At 37.6% G+C, this 20,593-nt stretch overlaps 1 protein-coding gene across 1 annotated transcript in view; it reads right to left on the bottom strand.

Annotated features, from left to right (window-relative positions):
• Window positions 1-19,896, bottom strand: part of LOC137241500 (serine-rich adhesin for platelets) — a 759,406-nt gene extending 739,510 nt beyond the window's left edge. Inside the window, exon 1 of the mRNA XM_067769103.1 lies at window positions 18,449-19,896. Within this exon, the coding sequence (XP_067625204.1) occupies window positions 18,449-19,896 (1,448 nt within the window). The remainder of the gene's footprint in view (window positions 1-18,448) is intronic.
• Between the last annotated feature and the right edge of the window lie 697 nt (window positions 19,897-20,593).

Below are 20,593 nucleotides of genomic sequence, written 5' to 3'. Positions count from 1 at the left end.
CGCACTATTTGTAATAAATATATATAATACATTAATTTAGTGCAATAGAAATTAGAAAACAAATTACATGTAAGTAATTAAATTAATATTAACTTAATTTCATATGTGAAAGGGAAAAAAATTGTTCCGATTGAACGAATGAGAAAAAAGGGGAGGAACACCCTAATATCATACATTCGTTCAACCAAAACAATTTGAAAGTCAGAGAACAAGAAGAATATGACAAATCTGATCAACTTGTCAGATTCTTCTTTTTCTAAGGAAGGGTGGTATAACCGCACTGCGTTACGCGCTTTACGCAACAAAATGCACCCCTGAGTGCAGGTGGCATCGCCGTCAGCTGTTGCTGAAAAGCAATGCCAATTGCACTCAGCAGTGGCAATGGCATTCAGCGATATAGCGAAAATGAAATTAAGTTCGTGGCTGTAAAGAAAGAGTGTGGTCGTGCAAGAAAACAACGTGTGAAATTAAACATAAAGACTATAACCTAAAAATAAGAATACATTTCTTTGAAAATTAGTTTAACTAAAGGTGAACAAACTATACATACTAAGATTAAAGAAATACTACACAAATTAAATACAAAACTAAATAAAGCAACTTAAATATAAATTCAAACAAATTTTGCACATTTATTGTTGGGTGAGTGTGTGTGGGCAGAACATTTTCATGGTGTCCAAAATGGGCACCTTAAACCTACTTCTTTAATGCCGATTCCGAACGGCATCTGCAAGGCAGATGATTTTTCACTGAGAAGCTTTTCATGGCAGAAATACACTCGGAGTACTTGCCAAACACTGCCGAAGGGCGACCCTGCTTAGAAAAATGTCTTCTAATTGAAAAGAGTTGTGTCTAAAATGTTTGATGTTCCTTTGCCCGGGGCGTGAACACAGGATCTTCGGTGTGGTAGGCGGAGCACGATACCATCACACAACGGCCGCCGCCGTGGGGTACACATATTTTCCTTATAGCAGGACGGGGTCGGTTAAAATTCACGCCCGCTTTTTTATAAAAATGTTTAAAAGGGTCGCAGACTAGAATAATAGGCTATATCTTAGCGAAAAATAGTTTTGTATCAATGGTATTTCACTTATCAACTTTAGTGTAAGAGGAAATGAGGAGACATTTTTTTTTAATGGGCGGTCCTACACCCCTATTCCGATCAAGCATTACGAAACATTTCTAGAGCCCCAAAAAAATTCCTTGTAACAAAATTCGAAAAAGTAATATATCTGAAATGAACTGTACAATTCAAACTTACGCTGGGAATATAATATTCGGTTACATCCAAATTTATATACCCTTACTTGTTTTGTGTTTGTTTTAGTTCTCTGAACAAACATATTTTGCTCTATCTAAATTACAAATCAAATGTTTTTATTGATATTATAGCGAAATGAAATGACGCATTTTGCTTTAAAAAAAATTCCTTTGCAATTGTTTGTTTATTTATACGTGGACGAATCCCAAATAAGGTCCTTCGCGAAACGAAAATCAAAAAATTAAATGGGGTTAATGGGGACCTCGCCAGTTTCTTCGCCTCGCGAAACTTGACATTGTCACCGGCTAATCATCAGCGACGTTATTTACAACTTGGCCGTTTTTGGTTGGGTATATGGGCTTAAGTTTAAGTTAGCCCAACCCTCGATATTTAAAAAAAAACAAGTGTAATAAATTTAGTTAAACCGTATTAAATTAGCACTAAATATGGTGTAATTAAATACGTATTCATTTTTTGATTGGGCATATGGGTTGGGCTAGCTTAGGTTTAAGCAAAAAGGAGCTTTATTTCAATGGTGTTTCATTTTCCAAGTGAAATTATAACAAGCAAAATGAAAAAATTTTAATTTTTGAAAATGGGCGTGGCACCGCCCTTCTTATGACTAAACAATTTTCTATGTTTTGGGTACCAATACTCGAAGAAAAATTGAATGATCGTGATAATATTGGGTACACATCGTTGACTAGAATAATAAGCTATATCTTAGCTACAAATAGTTTTGTATCGATGTTATTTCGCTTATCAAGTTCTATTGTAAGAGGAAATTAGGATACATTTTTTTTTTATTCCGATCAAGCATTACAAAACATTTCTAGAGCCACGCTGAGTATATAATATTCGGCTACACCCAAACTTGGACACCCTTGCTTGTTTTGTGTTTGTTTTAATTAGCTGAACAAACATATTTTGCTCTATCAAAATAACAAATCAAACGTATTTATTGATATTCTAGCGAAATGAAATGACGCATTTTGCTATACTTTTTCAAAGCAACATTTCTTTGGACGAATCCCAAACAAGGTCCATCACGTACCGAAAGTCAAAAGTGATCAGACTTTATTTCTATCACTTGCGTTTAAGCGTCAGATACGTGTATGATGTGGAAATCAAATAATTAATTCCTTCCCCTCATCCTGGACAGGCAAACATAATTTCAAAGAAAGATTTCATCGGTTTTGCAAATCTGGATGTTTTACGAACAAAATATAACGTCCTTTCTTTATAGTTTTGCTTTTAATAAAATTTTGTGTAGACTTTTATTTAGCATTAAAAAAAAACTTTAGAAAAGGGAGGTTTTATAAATTGATCCTGCCCTTATCCTTATTATTTTCATAGTACTTGAAATTAAAAAAGCTTTCAGATGTTAAATAGGTCTGTTTACTAAAATGGTTCCTGAAAGTTCGGGTAACATTTGTTATTGGTGTCTAAAAATTGTCAAGTCCATTACCTCTCTTCTTTTAGTGGATCCATATATTGGCCCATAACTTTATTTCTGTTTAGCCATCGAACAAAATTTATATGTTGTCAGGAAGAGTGCATTTTGTTCTTTGAGCAGTTTATAAACTGTTAATTAATTCTTGGAGATGTTAGAGAAATCTTACAAAATATGACGAAAATTTAAATTGTTGCATCTCTTTTTTAATTTATATATAAAAAGGATTATCTGAGGAAAATCTAAAATCAGTTCTAATTTCAACAAGATACGAATTTTAAAGATTAATGTAGGTTTTATTGGTGTATTTAACAATTTCATTAGAAAGAAGCACAAACCATACTCTATTGAAAGACCTATAAATTTATCGAAGATTAAGCAGAAGGAAAGTTTGTTTTGTTCCCTTAACCTGGAATTTGGGGGCGTATTCGAAATTCTACGTATGCTGATTTTGTTTACTCTATTAGACCTAAAACTTGATGTGTCGCAAAGAATATATTTTCGATGTTATATAGTGTAATTCATTGGGTAAAAATGTTCGCGTACGTAATCGTACCTAAGCTTATATCCAGCGTTTAAAAAAAATATATATCAGATTTCGAAAAATTACGGGCATTGGGTTTTTCTTTCACCTTCTATTTCTCATTGAAGGCATGTAAAATTTCCCCTTAGCTTCGTTAAGTTTTGCATACTTACAGAAGCATTAAAAAATTACTTCCATTTTTTGTCACGCCCAGACCTCATCACATACGGTCATATATATATCCTTACATTGTTAAGCTACCCACAATTGTCGCTTCAAATATCATAATATCCGCTCATTCCGCTGCTTATGTTCTCTTTTATGCAGGTTGAAATGCTTGCGAATGTCTCGTCCGTTTCCAGAGACTTGCCCATATGTATTTGCAAAGTGTGTTATTAAGTTGACATGTATACAATGAATGTGTTTTTAATGAAAAGTACACTTAATTAGTTTTATCTGTTTTGACATATTTAAATAAAAATAAAAATAAGATTTCCGGTATTTGAAATATACTCAACGTGCTTTGCACACCGAGTGTATTAACTTTGGTAACAAAACGGTAATAACCGAATGGAAATAGATATAGGCTTCCATATATCAAGATGCTGAGGATGAAAAAATAACAAATCAAACGTATTTAGTGATATTCTAGTGAAATGAAATTACGCATTTTGCTATACTTTTTCAAAACAAAATTTCTTTGCAATTATTTGTTTATTTATACGTGGACGAATCCCAAATAAGGCCATCCCGAACTGAAAATCAACAAATAAAATAGGGTTAATGGGGATCTCTCCAGTTTGTTCGCCTTGCGAAACCTGACATTGTCACCGACTAAATCATCGGCGACGTTATTTACAACTTGGCCGTCCCAAATGTCGACCATTTTGAACATCTCCGTCAATGGCATGGGTTGGTGTCGAAATTCTGTATGTACAAAATTCTTTATTAAAAAATTCTGTATTGCAAAATTCTGTATTAAAATATAATGCTAACAATGTTAAGGAGGTCATGCATTCATAATTCCGGTAGTCGAAACACCGGAAATCAATATTAGGGAAGTCAATATTCTGGAAAAAGCCGACCCAACACCGGCTGCGCCATGAGCAGTAATTCTGCGTAGAACAACTTTCTGCATAGGCGGCCTTCGGCCGCGCTTATAAAAATTATCCCTGGGTTACGCCATGCCAAGTCCGGGTGAGTGGTATAACCGTGGCTACCGCCACGGTGATGTCCTTCTGCGCAGTACACCCTTCTGGGTATGACGAAAATTACAAAATTTGAATAAAGCAGAATTTTTCGCATTAAACAAGCAGAATTTTGAAAAAGCGGAATTTTAAAAAAGCAGAATTTTGTTCAAGCAGAATAATGACACGCTCCCAACGGCATCACGCTGCCGACTGCCTTACACCCCAAAATCTTGTGTGTGACGTTCGATCAGGATCTACGTTTTGGTGAGTATGCAACCGCAGTTGTACGGAAGATTCAGACCTTAACAAAATCCTCAAATCTCTTGCTGGCAGCATTTGGGGTAAAGATAATGAAACGCTATTACCACTTACAAAGAAATTGGCTAGCCGATTGCATGCTACGCGTCCCCGATATGGACGCCAAGCCTATAGATTATTCCCTGGAAAAAAATACAGGCCTGCGAAAATACCGTCCTCTGAACTTTCGCGGCTGCCTTCTTATGTCCCCAGAACACCATCTACATCATGAAGTGAGAATACTCCCCATTAGGGAGAGAAATGAAATGCTAACCAAACAGTTTCTGTTGAATACCCAGAAACCTGGGCATCCAAACAGACATCTGATTGATAAGCCTACACCGCCCAGGGACTCAAGGATCTCCGTAAGCATTACGAGGAAATATGGCACCTGAGAACATAGCCGTATGAAGCTAAAAAACATAAGCGGGTTCCCAGTTAAATTCGCAAACAGGCGTCGAACCGCTATACCAGGATTTGACCGGTGAATCCTGTTCTCAAAGAACAATACCCAAAATTATCAGAGGAGGAACGCACTTTGTCTAGGAAAAGCGCGTCACTCTAGCTCAACTTCGATCTGGGTACTTTAACAGGTTAAACTCTTACCTATCAAGAATCAATACCGGCATACAAAATGTATGTCCTGCTTGCAATGTGTCCCCACATGAGTGGCGTAGTTCTTGGGACCGGGGAAAAATCTGGTGTAGTATGATCCAGAGCAACACGAAAGCAGAGTCTGATATTCCATTTAAAGTCAGGCTCCCGCCTTTGCAGATATCGTCGAATAAGAATGCACACTTCCGAAGGCTATGCGTGTTACTCTGATCCAACTCTAATCATTATGTGTGGCCCCATACAAGTGTATTACACCATCATCTATTCGTCTGCAATGTGGAACATAAATCTGTAATAGCAACTTCTTTTCGGTAAAAAAAATATTGCAATTTCTCGATTTCTTGGACCTCCGTTAGAGGATTTTATTTAATTGAGTGTTCTAGCCTATTAACCCAGGCGAGGGATTTGTACAACAAAAGTACGAACCGTACATGGACGGAGGGGAAAAATACTACGCCACCTAGTTCTGTCCCAAAGTGGGGAAAAAGGTGTCGGAAAAATTCAACCTCGACAAATTAATATCCCACAGTTGGATTACGTGAATCATCGAGCTGCGCAGACCTGCAAGATCTCTAATGATGGAAGTAAGCTGGATGCTGGTATGAGCAAATTATAACCAAATTAAAAAAATAAAAATAAAACATTTTTTATTTATTTTTATATAACCTGACTAAAAAAATGCGTGCCAAATTTTAGATCTATTTTATTTTTATTTTTTATCGGGCATTTGTAAAAGTCAAATATGCTAAAATTTTTGTTTGCATCCGTTGATTTGGCAATTCCACAAAGTTTTTCAGAGAGATTTAAAAATTTTTTTTTTAAATCAAAAAACCATTATGGCCGCCCCCATATACCCTCCCCCTCACTATGCCCAGATGATACCAACCATCACTTAAACTGTATTGTGGAACCAACGCCTCTAACACTCATCCACCGCTGTGGAAACAGCAAGTTTCCTTGGACCCCCGTTAGAGGAGATTGATGGCAATTTGTGATTGGTCGCACCTATTGTATGGAGTGAAGCACTGCTAGAACAACAATTACAACAATCCAAAATTAAAAGTGGTCAGACTTTATTTCTATCAATTGGGTTTACAGGTATGATGTGGTAATCAAATAGTTTATTCTTTCCGTCATCCTGAAAAAAGAAATATAATTTCAAATATATATAGATATATATATTAACCTGGGTCGATTTGTATGGACGAAAGTTAAGCGATATCGCGCCATCGATTTTTCGATAGGATATGGACTCAAGAAAAAAAGTTGCACTACGCATACCCAAAAAAATAATTTTCGAGCCTGCGAAATTTCATTTTTTTGACTTTCTTTCGACATTGATTTTTAAGGTGTTTTTCATGACCTACTAAAAAAATTTTCATATGTATACCCTGTCCGACCCAAAAATGTCCGCTAAAAACGTTTGCGATAACAGTTTTTACAATCAAATGAAAATTTTTTTAGTAGGTCATGAAAAAACCTTAAAAATCAAAGTCGAAAAAATAAAAAAAATGAAATTTCGCAGGGTCGAAAATAATTTTTTGGGTAAGCGTAGTGGAACTTTTTTTCCTGACCTCACATCCTATCGAAAAATCTATGGCGCGATATCGGTTAATAAATCGACCCAGTCTACTATATATATTGGAAGGCTATATCTTAGAGAAAAATAGTTTTAATTAAAGTGTTTAATGACCTTTTTGTGTTATATAAATTTGTTTTTTGCCGGCTCTAGGTCAAATTTTTGAATAAAAACACGTAAGTATTTTTCTTTTTTAATGGTTTTCTTTTGCTTGAGTTGACAGGCTGGCACGAATTTTGTAATTGAAATTTAGGTAACTACCCGGCAATTAAAAGCTTGAAACTTGGAATATAGTTCAGAACCCGATGACAATGCAATAATAAGAAAAAGAAACTCCGGTAGGTGGCGCATGGATCGAAATATTTCAAAAAGTCGAATTTGTGGTCCGATATGGTTCATATTTGGAACACGTAATACATGCATGAATAGAAAGAGACCTATGAAAAAAATCGCCGCTAGGTGGCGCAAGGATCGATATATTAAAAAAAATCGTATTTTTGGTCCGATTTGGCTCATATTTGGAGCACATAAAACATGCATGAATAGAAAGAGACCTATGAAAATAAATCGCCGCTAGGTGGCGCAAGGATCAAGATATTCAAACAATCTTATTTGTGGGCCGATTTGGCTCATATTTGGAACAAATATTACATACAATCCGGTAGAAATAACATCAAAATATTTTGGAGTTTGAGGAGGGACAAGCATACGCAGAGTCGGGTAAAGCCTTTGTAAGGATTATGTATTGAGGACTTAGATTGTAACAAATTGTTAGGAGGAAGTCCGTGTTCTAATGAGTCACTAAATAAACTAAATAGAATGAGCAATAATAGACAATTAAATAAAGACTAGAAACTTGAAAATATAATAATAAAAAAAAAGGTTTTAAGTTAAACGGTTTTATTGAAAACAATACTTACTTGAAGTAATAATAACACTAAAAGCTAGAAAATAATTAGATAGGTCCTAGGTACTAGTCATTAGACTCCTCATGAATCTAGGGCATTGATCAGACAATTAAATAAAAGCGTTGGACGCGTAACATTTCTACTGATAGTCATAGACCAACTGAACCTTAGTAAGGTGAGGTATGCTATGCCTCACATTTTTATAAATTTCACGCCCCAACGCTTTTATTTAATTGTCTGATCAATAACCTAGATTGATGAGGAATGTGATGACTAGTACCTAGGACTTACCTAATTATTTTCTAGATTTTAGTGTTATTATTACTTCATGTAAGTATTGTTTTCAATAAAACCGTTTAACTAAATTTTTTTTTATTACTATTTTACTAATATATTTCGGTTACTCAAAAGCAACCGTCTTCGGGGCGACTGCTGACGAAAATTAGTAATAAATATGGTGTAATTAAATACGTTTTCTTTTTTTCATTGGGCATATGGGTTCAAGCTAGCCCAAGCCTCGATATTTTTTAAAAAACAAGTGTAATAAATTTATTTAAGCCGTATTAAATTAGCATTCAGTATTGTGCAATTTAGTACGGACTCGTTTTTTGATTGGGCTGGAAAGATTGGGCTTGCTTAAGAGACCTGAATTTGATGCCTAAGAGCTAGCTCAGAATTGGCTTTAGGATTGTACCTTTAATTCTTTTTGTTATCAGAAATATTACTTTTAAGTCAACTGGTGCTTTCCATCTTGCAGGCAACTGTCACCCCATCCAATTCAACGTACATACATTTTTGTATATCTAACTTCCAGCTAACTTCTACTCCTTTCACTTTGAAAGTTGTCTTTCTTAATAGTGCCATATCGCATAATTACAAATAATTAGTTTTGTTTTTTTTTTACTGTCACAACGCCTTGACATAAAAATGAAAGGAAAAAAAAAATACTTCACAATTTTGCAACTTTTTTGTGCGACATAAAAACTTCACAGTTTGATTGCATTTAAAATGATGGCTTTAGATGGATTGTGGCAACAGTTTTGTAAAAAATCATGCAGCTAATTTGCTGCAAGACAATTAGTTAACTTAAACTTCAAAGTATTAGTACATTTACGAAGGAAATGGAAATGGTAAAAGCAGTCGTGCTAAAACTCGTATAAGAAATAAAAGTAGGTGATAAGTCAAAGCCAGCAAAACTTCAAACAGAGTTATGTCGCGCATTGGGAATTCATGTTAGTTGAATAGTAAATGTGATAGTTGAGATGGTGAGTGTGTTTCAGGAAAGTGGTAGGAAAACTTAAGAAGCCAAAACAAAATGTCGTAAACCCTAAGTACTCGTGAAGATCGGCTCATAGGTGTAAGTCTAGAAAACGAGTTTTTTTTATATTACTTAGAGCTCACCCAGGGGTAGAAAGTTTTGAGAAAAGCCTAGCCTGCTTTTTATCGGTATTAACCCAAATTGAAGTTTCATTGTTTTATTATCGGCTTGCTAAGAAAGTGAAATTATCATCGAGTTATCGATCGTTATCACCTTATCACCGGTTTTATCTTGAAGTTTCATTGGTATCTGTTTCGGAACGAACTGATGGGTCGCACTGGTAAACAAATTAATAAAGCTCCAATAACAAATTGACAACTCTTCAATAAAAAACTTATATTTTTTTGATAGCAAATCGATAACTTTTCTAAAACATATCGATAAAAAATTTAAAACTTCGCTATGATAAACCGGTATCTTCTGGATAACAAATTGTTACCATTCCGATAGCAATTTTTTCTATAAAAATCGATTACTATTCGATAAATTATGGATAATTTTTCATTGGATATGTACTTTTCCATAACTTCTCTATAGCAAATCGATATATTTTTGATAACATGTCGACAATTTTTCGATATGTTTTCGATATTCTATTGCTAGTTTGCCATAACAAAATTTTTTAGGTTGACGAATCAATACAGTTTCATTGATATATCGATAATTTTTCGAAAGGTTAGGTTGAACTGGCACATAGACATAGAGTAGTATTACCAGCTCGATCGTTTCCCCCTCCAACCCGCATATCCTAGATCTGCTATCACAGAGCATTTAAAGGCATGTGACGCCAGAAGACAGTGTCCAGTCAGAATAACCGTCATGAGTCTACAGTCCGCTCTTTTTAAGGATAGAAGCAACTTTGTTAGTCTAAGGTAATCTTCGGCAACTCTAACGAAAGGACTGTTCTCCGAAATAAAGTAAAAGCAAGAGCTTGTGTTTATTGGTAAAAGCAAGGGCTCCCAAACTCGCCATCAGCATAATTACAGGCGCTTTTACAAGGTTTGGGCCAACACCAAAGCAGCATAGCTTAGACCTGGAAAATGTATCATAAGCGCAGTAGAAGATGTAGTTACTAGCGTGAAATTAGTACTGCATGTTTAAGCCAAATTCAAGCGAGTTTTTCTCCTTTTAAACTCAGACGCAAAAAACGGTATCAACAGTACGAGAAGAGCACACATGTACAGCGTACCATGAAAGTCATAAGCGGTGAAGCACAAGAATCAATTCTTAAACCTGACATGTAGAACACTAGGTACGACGCAATTTTCAATCTCGGAATGCCTGACGATTCATTTTTAGTTGAACAAGTAGACGACGTTATTAAATGCATTTCGACCTGAAGCACAGAAGAGCGGCAAGGGGCAAACGAGCTTCAGAATTAGAACCGCTGTAACTTCTAACATCTGTAAGGAGAACAGAAGCTCTGAATTTAGCCTCCGCTTACTGTACTGTATCCTGATCAGTCATGTAAAGAAAAGTTAATGCGAAGCAAAAAAGCAAGAGGTTTTAGAGCGCTTGAAAGCCAACAAAGAAGGGAAAAATGCTTAGACTGTGACAAGAGCGATAAGGAAATAAACAACAAGGCAGATGAACAGTGAAACTGATTGTAGACTGCACAGCATATAGCATCAAAAGCTTTGGTGAGGTAAGCTACGACGTTGTCGATATGCTCTCTGAGCATGAATATTTCAAAAAGTAGAGAAGAGAGCATTTACGGCGATGCTGATGAGGCCGATATTGAACCACACCTTCTACAAACACTTGCGCTGGATCCAGAACGGACAATTTCACGAGCAACGTGTCGACCAAATTAAAATTTCGAACAGCCCAGAAGAGTTGCAACAAATCAGGGCACTTTACGTGTTATGCGATCCCAGATCGGTATCAACATTTTAAATCGCAATAACTCTGAAATGGTCAATCGGATGAGGGAAATATGTGAAACGGTGACTACCAGTACTCATTTGATATATCATTTATTTTTATTTTTACGAATCTTCTGACAGTTTCTTATTTATCGTTTGAGTAAAATTGCTTTTCCATACGTGATCGTATAACACGATGCGGGCCCAGAAAATTCGTAGAAACCACACTCGGAGCAAAAAAAACTGAACCTGGACGCATGTACAACAGAGCGCTCTTAAAAAGCGAGTAATATGAAAAACCACCCAGGCGAAAGCGATCCAGACGTGGGCGACGGTTCCAAGAAGGTGTTTTTTAGCACACGGACTAATCTATAGGCACGCTTGCTACAACAGCGGCAACTATGGTGCGTTAGATATTTTTCATACTAACCCTGAAAAAAACTCTCTTTGGACAACAAAATGATGCAAAATAGCGTTCGCCTTTTTCAGCTTATTCCGGAGTGCCTGATAACAAACGATTATTACTAAAAATTCAAAGCGAATGTTTATAACAAATTAAAAGTCAACCTCCATTATATTTATTTAGGCCTCCATGGCGTATACGCAACCTTTTTTTGGTTGTTTCCCAAACACGAATTTGTTTGACAGCAGTCAAACATTTAAAATCAAAGATAAAATTCACCTTGACACTTAAAAAAGTTTGTACCATTTGTACAAATCTACAAACGCATTAACTAACAGCAGCACCTACAGGAAATGCTTGTTCAAGCTTTTAAAAAAATCCTTAAGCAGTAGATACTTTTATCGGCATATTTGATGAGCATCAAAGAAGAAAGGAAATGTAATTGAATCCTTTGTGCACGTAAATAATGCTTACATGCTTACACACTTACATTCTAATATGTATTTGTAGTTGTGAAGAATTTCTTAGCTTGTATCACTAACTTAATTAACTCACACTTAAGTAGGTCTCGACATAACACGAGTCACAAAAGGACACTATCTACAATGTCAACATACGCTAGCTAGGTTGCCATGCGCAACAAAAGAACAACAACAACAGCAATGTGCCTGCATCAGCACTGCATGTGTGTATCTTTATGACAAGGGTGAGTGACAGCTGCCGCCGTGGTATGATGGTGGCGTGCTCCACCTATGACACCGACGAACCTGGGTTCCCCACCCAGGCAAAGCAACATCAAAATCTTAGAAACTTGTTTTTTTAATTAAAAGAAAATGTGTCTATGCCGGGTCGCCACCAGGCCGTGTTTGGTAAGAACTCCGAGTGTATTTCTGCCATGAAAAGACTCTCAGTGAAAACTCATCTGCCTTGTAGCTGCCGTTCGCAGTCGGCATAAATCAAGTAGTTAGCGTCCCGCCAATTTGTAGGAAAAATTAAAAAGAAGCACGACGCAAATTGGAAGAGAAGCTCGGCCTAAAACCTCTTCGGAGGTTATTGCACCTTACATCTTTTATTTTTTTTAATTATAAATGACAGCTGCAACAAAACAACAAACGAAATTTGTGAAATTTTTTCTCAGACGTAAAGAAAGGAACACAAAAGAAAATAAAAACACATGCTCTCGATCGTATGAACCTTTGTACGTGGTGTGCGAGATGAGTCTGATGGCTTTAAATAGCTGTAAAATTATCTCTTCTATTATAAGGTACGTAATACATAACGTAACTTTACCAGCTACCGTCAACTTCTTGTTGGTGACAATTAATATCGAAAAGTTACTCCTTTATCACTGTCTTATTATAATTTTAATCGGATCATCAGCTTGTTATTGGTTTATTATTGTTGAATCATCGGCATTTCATAGGTTTTCTATTAGCTTGTTATGTTACACATGTGTCATCGATATTTAACTGAAGTTTTATCAGTAACTGTTTTATAACAAACCGCTGGATTAGTCGTCGATAGCGAACACACGCCGATAACAAATCGATTAAACTCCTAGAAAAAATCGACAGCTTTCGATATTAAATTAAACATTCTTTGATAACAAATCGATAAATTTTAGATAAAAATCTATAACTTTTCGATAAAAATCGATAACTTTTCAATAAAAAATCGATAGCATTTTCCTAGCGGGTTAGCAACTTCTCTATAACTAATAGAAAACTTTTCGATAACCTCTACATAACCATTTGGAAACAAATAAATAAATTGTTGATAAAAACTCGATAACTTTTCAAAAAAAATCGACTACTTTTTGATAGCATGTCGATAAATTTTCTCTAATTAATAAAGAACTTATACATACGCTATGAATAATTTTTTGATAGCAAATAGATAATTTTTCGATAACAAATTCGTAAGACTCTTATAACAAATCAATAACTTTTAGATGTATATTCGAAAATATTTCAATAATAAATCTAAATCTTAGCGGTGTATAACCGAAAGCTTTTCGATTATAAATCGATAATTTTTAGATAACTAACCGATAGTAAATATATAACTTTTCGACAACTAACCGATAAATTTATAAAAATCAATTAATCATCGACAACATTTGCAATCGATGTCAAATTTATAACATTTCGATAACAAATCTATTACTCGTTTATACCTCTTTGCTAACACATCGATAAAAAATGTGGTGACTTATTGATAAAAAAATTGATAACATTCCAAAAACCCGTCGATAACAAACTCACAGCACATCTATAACCAACCATAATCAAATACTTTATATTTTTTCATTGTTTCCGCACTGCGTCACAGTGTAGTGCTTACATTCAGTATTGTCCCTTACAGCATAACAATCCCACACATTATACCTACATCAACCCCATGCGCACATTTTTTATTTCCCCTCATTATGTATTTCCACGTTTAAAAACTTCACTTACGCTTACGCTGACCTTACTCTTACATTCTGGTTTCCCTTTTAGCTTAAGCAAATATGAATAAAAAGTGAAGTAATGGCGAACGTAACGTGGTCGTTCATGCATCTAAGCGAAGCCGGCTCCAACCACAGTCTTCGGGACGTAAAAGATATACGTGATTTGGATTAACCCAAAGATCTGACCACAGCGTACGAATAAGTCAAGTTTCGCTTTACATATTGCGGACTAAAATAGCTTGCTATCAAACAGTTAGTCTTAACATTCCATTTCGTACCCGCAACAGCGGCTACGAAATAAAATTAGGCTGTACCTATCAAACAAATGCTATCTTATTTTTAGGACAATTAGTATTAATCATTTCTCAAATTCCGCTGAGAGGAATCCTTTCGCTTCAGTTTTTTTGTTTCACCCGTGGATTCTTCTTATTCCGGCACTATGACAGCGAGCAAATTCTCGTATATTTCCCTCTACGGGAAAAAAGCCAATTTCGGACTGTCGCAGAAATTCCTCATACTAATCTAGATTCACTTCTCTACATAAACCTCGAACGCTCAGTACTTATTGTTGTGTCCGTAGATTGGGCGCCGAAGAACTTAGTTTCCTTCCCCTTCTCTACTGGCTCATCTATCAATACCGCACTTGCGGATCCAGACCACCATATAAATTACATGAGTTTATTCCCATCAACTCGCCACCTGCAACCCCTCGGCCATCCGTTTCTTCAGCCATTGGTTGCTTAGAAATCTATTTACCAATCAGTCAGCTGGAACTTTCCTATTTCACCACCATGAGGTTGCTCGAAAACTGATGCCCGGTCTCACTATCCCTATCCACCGGTGTCCAACAAATCATCATTAGTAATCTGCAACTCACCGGCCATCGATTTTATCAACCACCGATTGCTTAGAAATAGGTCCACGAAGCGTCATCTGCAATTCGCCGACTTAACAATCCTACCCACCAGCGTTCACCAAACGACCAACTCGTAATCTGCGACTTGCCGGTCATCGATTTCTTCAACCACCGTTTGATTGGAAATCAGTCCACCAATCGACATCTACGACTCACCTACTCCCTTTTCCTCTCCAATCCACCGACTCGTAATCCCCGACTCGCAGGTTATCGATTCAATCATTACTGTATAACGATCCTACTCCTATCACATCTCCCATTAATCACCGGCTAGTAGCAGTTTCCCTTCGCTATTGTAAATATGAAGAACTATACGTCTACTGCGCTGATCGGGAATTAAGCAGATCCTACAGGCTGCCGGATTACTGTAGCGTTTTCCAAGCGGAAATATTAGCCGTAACCAAAGCAGTAGAAACCCTGGAAGAGAATAGCTTAAGCTGCAACCGTGTTAACTTTTATATTGACAGTCAAGCAGCAATTAAGGCAATAATCTCGCATAGCACAGCATCTAAATGCGTGTTAGAGTGTAAGCAGTCTCTGGAGAGAATCGGGACAGGGAGAAGCATACATCTATATTGGGTCCCAGGGCATATGGGAACAGATGGGAATGAAAAAGCGGACGAATTAGCTAAAAAGGGTGCATCCCTTGAAGCTTGCTCCGTAGACGTCCCAATTAGATTGGGCGAGATTAAGCGAAGGCGAGAGGTGCACATGATCGACCAAGCAGAAAAGGCGTGGGTTCAAGCGCGGGGCTGTAAAGTGTCGAAGATTATGTGTAGGTCTTACAACCTTAGACTAACACAGTTGCTTCTATCATTAAAAAGAGGGGACTGTAGACTCATGACGGGTATTCTGACTGGACACTGCCTTCTGGCGTCACATGCCTTTAAATTAGGCTTGGTCAGTGATAGCAGGTGTAGGAAGTGCGGGTTGGAGGAGGAAACGATCGAGCACGTTCTGTGCTCGTGCCCTGCACTTGCCAGGCTAAGACTCCAGCTATTAGGAGTGATACAGCTGTCAGATCTAGAAGCAGCAAGTGGCTTAAGTCCTAGGAAGCTTCTAGTATTTGCCAAGAGGACGGAGTTATTTTATAACATAGGTCCTGGTTTTTGATAGGGTTTTTCAGTTTGGTCGTTAAAACAAACTTCTGGTAACACTACGGACTCAATCAGTCTATGTGAGGTCCTCATGGACCGGCCAGTTCAACCTACCTACCTACGTCCCTATGTGTGTATGTGTATGCGCCTGACACAAATACGAACAACATGGCAAAGGTGTATTCATTTAAAAAAGGTGCCTTCTTGAGTGCGGTTGAGTACTACTACAGCCTTAACGAAACCCCCCTTACAGGGGTTGAACAACACTTGATTTTACGGACAGCAATTACGGCTTTTGTTTTGGAAATAAATAAAGAATGCGCAGTCGCCTGCTGAATCTCATTAAACTCTTCAGACAGCCGTAAATTAAATAGCATTAAGCTTAGGAGAAAATTATACTAGCTGCAGAACTTAACCGCACTGGAACAATATACTATAAAAGCGTGCAATTACTGGCATATGCTGATGACATTGATATCATCGGCCTAAACACCCGCGCTGTTAGTTCTGCTTACTCCAAGCTGGAAAAAGAAGCGGTAAAGATGGGTTTGATGGTGAATGAGGACAAAACGAAGTACCTGCTGTCATCGAGCAAAGAGTCAGCGCATATGCGCCTTGGCAACCACGCTACTGTTGCCAGCCATAATTTCGAAATAGTAAAAGACTTCGTTTATTTGGGAACCAGCATCAACATTAGCAACAACATCAGCACTGAAATCCAGCGAAGAATCAATCTTGCCAATAAATGCTACTTTGGACTAGGTAGGCAATTGAAAAGTAAAGTCCTCTCTCGGCGAACGAAAATCATACTCTACAAGTCACTTATCGTACCCGTCCTGCTATATGGGGCAGAAGCATGGACCATGACAACAGCAGATGAAGCGGCTTTGGGAGTGTTCGAGAGAAAAGTTCTTCGAAAGATTTATGGACCTCTACGCGTTGGCGATGGCGAGTACCGAAGAAGATTTAATGATGAGCTGTACGAACTATACGCAGCCATCAACATAGTCCAGCGAATTAAAACGCAGCGGCTGCGCTGGCTAGGCCATGTTATGCGAATGAAAGATGATGCTCCGGCCAAGAAAGTGTTTCTATCGGAACCCGCCTATGGAAGCAGAGGTAGAGGGCGGCCCCCACTCCGTTGGAAGGACCAGGTGGAAAACGATTTAAACTCCCTTGGTGTGACCAATTGGCGCCGGTTGGCGGAGCGAAGGAGCGACTGGCGCGCCTTGTTGGACGGCCATAACCGTTTAGACGGTTAAGCGCCAATTAAGTAAGTAAGTAAGCTTAGGACACAATTCAGCGAGCTCTGATCCTGTTTTTGGATGCAGAGTAAAATATGGCCAAGGTAGAAATGAGGCTGTATTCAGTAGTAAGTTTCCCTCAGAGGAAGGTGTTTCCATCTGTGATTAGGCTACTAATCGAACAGTGATCTAAAAATTAGCAAATATACTTATGAGCTAAGCAGCTATTATGGGTATGTGGCAAGATCAATGGGAAAGAGCAATCAATAGGGCGAGCATGCATCCAATGAAGTACCAAAACCCAGAGCTGCAGCAAAACCTTCAAATCTCTTAACGGCAGCACTTGAAGGAGAGATAAAGAGACGCTCATTACCACTTACAAAGCAATTGAACGTCCGCTTCCATGCTAGGTGTCCCCGATATGTTCGCGGAGCCTAAAGGTTACTTATTAAAAAAAGTCCAGGCCTGTCAAAACACCACTCTCAGAACTGCTACGGTTTGTCTTCTTATGTCCCCAGAATACTGTTTACACATTGAGGCGATAGTATACCTTATTAGGTAGAGAAATTAAATGCTGAACAAACAGTTTCTGTTGAATACCCAGAAACCTGGGCATCCCAACAGAGATCTGATTATACAGGCCCTACCTCCCAGGGATTTAAGCAATCACCTCTGCAAGAATGAGTAAATACGGCACTTAAGAACTCAGCTATATGAATAAAAAGAGCACAAAAAGATTCTCAGAGAAATCCATCAAACCACATGGGACAACAAAAAGTCTTCAGAAAAATCCATCAATTTCCAGCGGTTATCAAGCGAACCCCGTTCTTAAAGTCAAATTTCCTAAACGCGCAGTAGACAAAAGCAACCTCCCATGGAGACGCGCGCCGTTCAAATTGATTTTCGATCTGGATATTATAACAGGTTTCTTTCTTAAGCGGAATCAATCCCGACAACGATCTTTCAAATTGCAATATGGCACCAACACCTCTAACACTCCTATCTCTCTGATATATCCCTGTTGAAATAGCAAGTCTGCTTGGACTGCCGTTAGATGATATTGCTGACGATTCGTGTGGGGTCACTCCTACTGGATGGAGGCGAAAAACTGCTACAGCAACAACAACAAAAGCAGTTAATACGAGATCTTCTCTAAAAATTTCACAACCTAAGTGAAGCAAACGGCCTGATGCAATGCATCGACCGTTCGGTTGGTTCGAAATTGATATTTCTTGCTGTATATACCAATCGCTAGCCAGCATACATAGTAAACTAAGCAAAGCTTGAACATTAAATTTAATAAGCTTTAATTATTTCGCAAACTCACCTGTAATCCGCTTTGGCATAGCAATGGCCGAGAAATCGACATTGCAACGTATTACACTGATAGCTCTTCAAAACCTGCTGCACTTCATAGGTAATATTAAAGCCATATACATCCAATAAACGATCTAAAGCGCGCAAATGCGTACCATCCAATGATTCCAAAGTAAAACGTATCTCCAAATACTGACTACTGAATTGCACCCATGCCGCCTGAGTGACGTCATCTTCTGTTAGAGTAAATACACGATGCGCTGGAACTTTATAATCATCCGAATAGTACATATACTCAGTGAACTTGAGGCCACCCAAAACATATAATTGTGTTAAATAAACGATAATCGAAATATTAGATGCACCACCACCACCAACACCCGGCTGTGCACCAATTGTTGCTGTAGTTGGTAAATCAGAAGCATCAATTACCCACACACATTCAATGGGTGTTGGAAATTTGTGTGGAAAATTTGGTGTTTGTATTATTCCATAGCGCGACTTGAGAACACCACCACAAAGTGGTGAGCTTTTACGTTGAGTGCCTGAACCAGTGTTGCTTCCAATTCCAGCGAAAGCATTTAAAAAGTTGTTGTTGCGATTGCCGCTGCTGCTACCCTGCTTTACGCCACTATTAAACGGTGAAATTGCAGCAAAATTTCCTGGAAAAGGTGGTGGTGGCGGTAATGGAACAGCGGGTAATGGATTAAAATATGTTGTAGTGCTTAAACTTGTGCTGTAGGGGGCGCTACTGCTGCTGCTGACGCTGCTATGTAAAGCGCTTTGTTGCGTTTTATGTGCGTGCGCGGTTTGTTGGCGCTTAAAACGTTGCTGTTTTTGTATTACCCAATTTGTATACTGTGAATATTCTGCATTTGGCGCATAAGTGATATGGTTTTTGGTTGCATTAGTTGCGTGCAACAAAGGTTGCGTAGGTGCTATAATGTGCGCTTTATTACGATGCAATTTTGTTGTGCTGCTGATGGTGGCATCGAACGCGATTTGTTGTTTCGAAATTTGACTTAATGGCCGGGTTTTCACTTTTGCATTTATGCCGCTTTCAACGCTTGTATCTATTTTGCGTTGCTCTGCGCCACTTAAATTCTCATGAGTGGCACTTGTTGTTTGTGGTTTTGCGGTCTCTTTTAAGTGATCAGCTTTATTCACTTTTTTCTGCGTTTCCTTCGCATTTTCTTTTATACTCAGATACTCTCTATTACTCTGTACTTTACTAGCCTCTCTCCTGCCTATGCTCCATTTATCTTCATATCTATAAATTTTCGTCTTTTGTGTTTGCTCTTCGTTATATGTTTTCTCGCTTCCAATTTCTACAAATCTTCTTGTTATTCTGTAATCTCTCGCCTGTTGCTGATTTCTCTCGTCAGTTGTTGTTGTGTTGTGAAGTAGTGTAGTTAAGAGTAGCATGCAAAGCGCCAACTTATGAGAGATAGCCGACATCGATCACACGCCACACAATGCCAAGCACAGCACACTTTTTGAGCTGATCCGTTCTCAGTTTTCAAAATTCTCTTAGAGTTTGTAGCGCAAACACAAGTTATGTTTACATTTTTTACGCATTCTCATAACTTTGCCATGCGTTATCGTGAGATTTAAAAAGCATACTCATAGAGGAAGTTTACACAAATTATTGCTTATCGAGGGACCCAACAAATATTTAGGCATGTATTTTTGACTGTGAAAGACAAATAAAGAAGAAATTTAATTATTAAATAAGATTTCATGGAATTGTGTTATATAGCTTGATAATTGTTTGAAATATCTTTCGAAAATTAGATCAAACATGTTTCAGCGTAAAAAAACATGTTTTCCTGTTTTTTGTAAAAAATATGAACTTTTGTACGAAAAGTAGCTGATCGTTCGCTCTGGGACTGCCTACATATGCATTAACATAGACAGTTTGCTTGTTCTCATTAGCTTCTCGCTCTTTTTCTTTCTCTCAAGCTTCTTTTCTTAGCCCCCATTAGAAAATTTTTATACATGCTTTATCACCATATTATTTGAAATATCCAATATTTGGTAAAGAAATTCCAAATATATAAAAAGTAGTAAAGGTGGAGGGAGTAGAAATGAAATTCAATATAACAGCAAGAGTGAAAGTGGAGGTTGGAATGGTTGGGAGTGAAACAAAAATTTT

This window comes from Eurosta solidaginis, chromosome 2 (genome assembly GCF_040869045.1).
Source record: "Eurosta solidaginis isolate ZX-2024a chromosome 2, ASM4086904v1, whole genome shotgun sequence".
Classification (NCBI taxonomy): Eukaryota; Metazoa; Arthropoda; class Insecta; order Diptera; family Tephritidae; genus Eurosta; species Eurosta solidaginis.
Note: the sequence above shows the minus strand (reverse complement) of the source record. Positions and strands in the feature narration are given on the sequence as shown.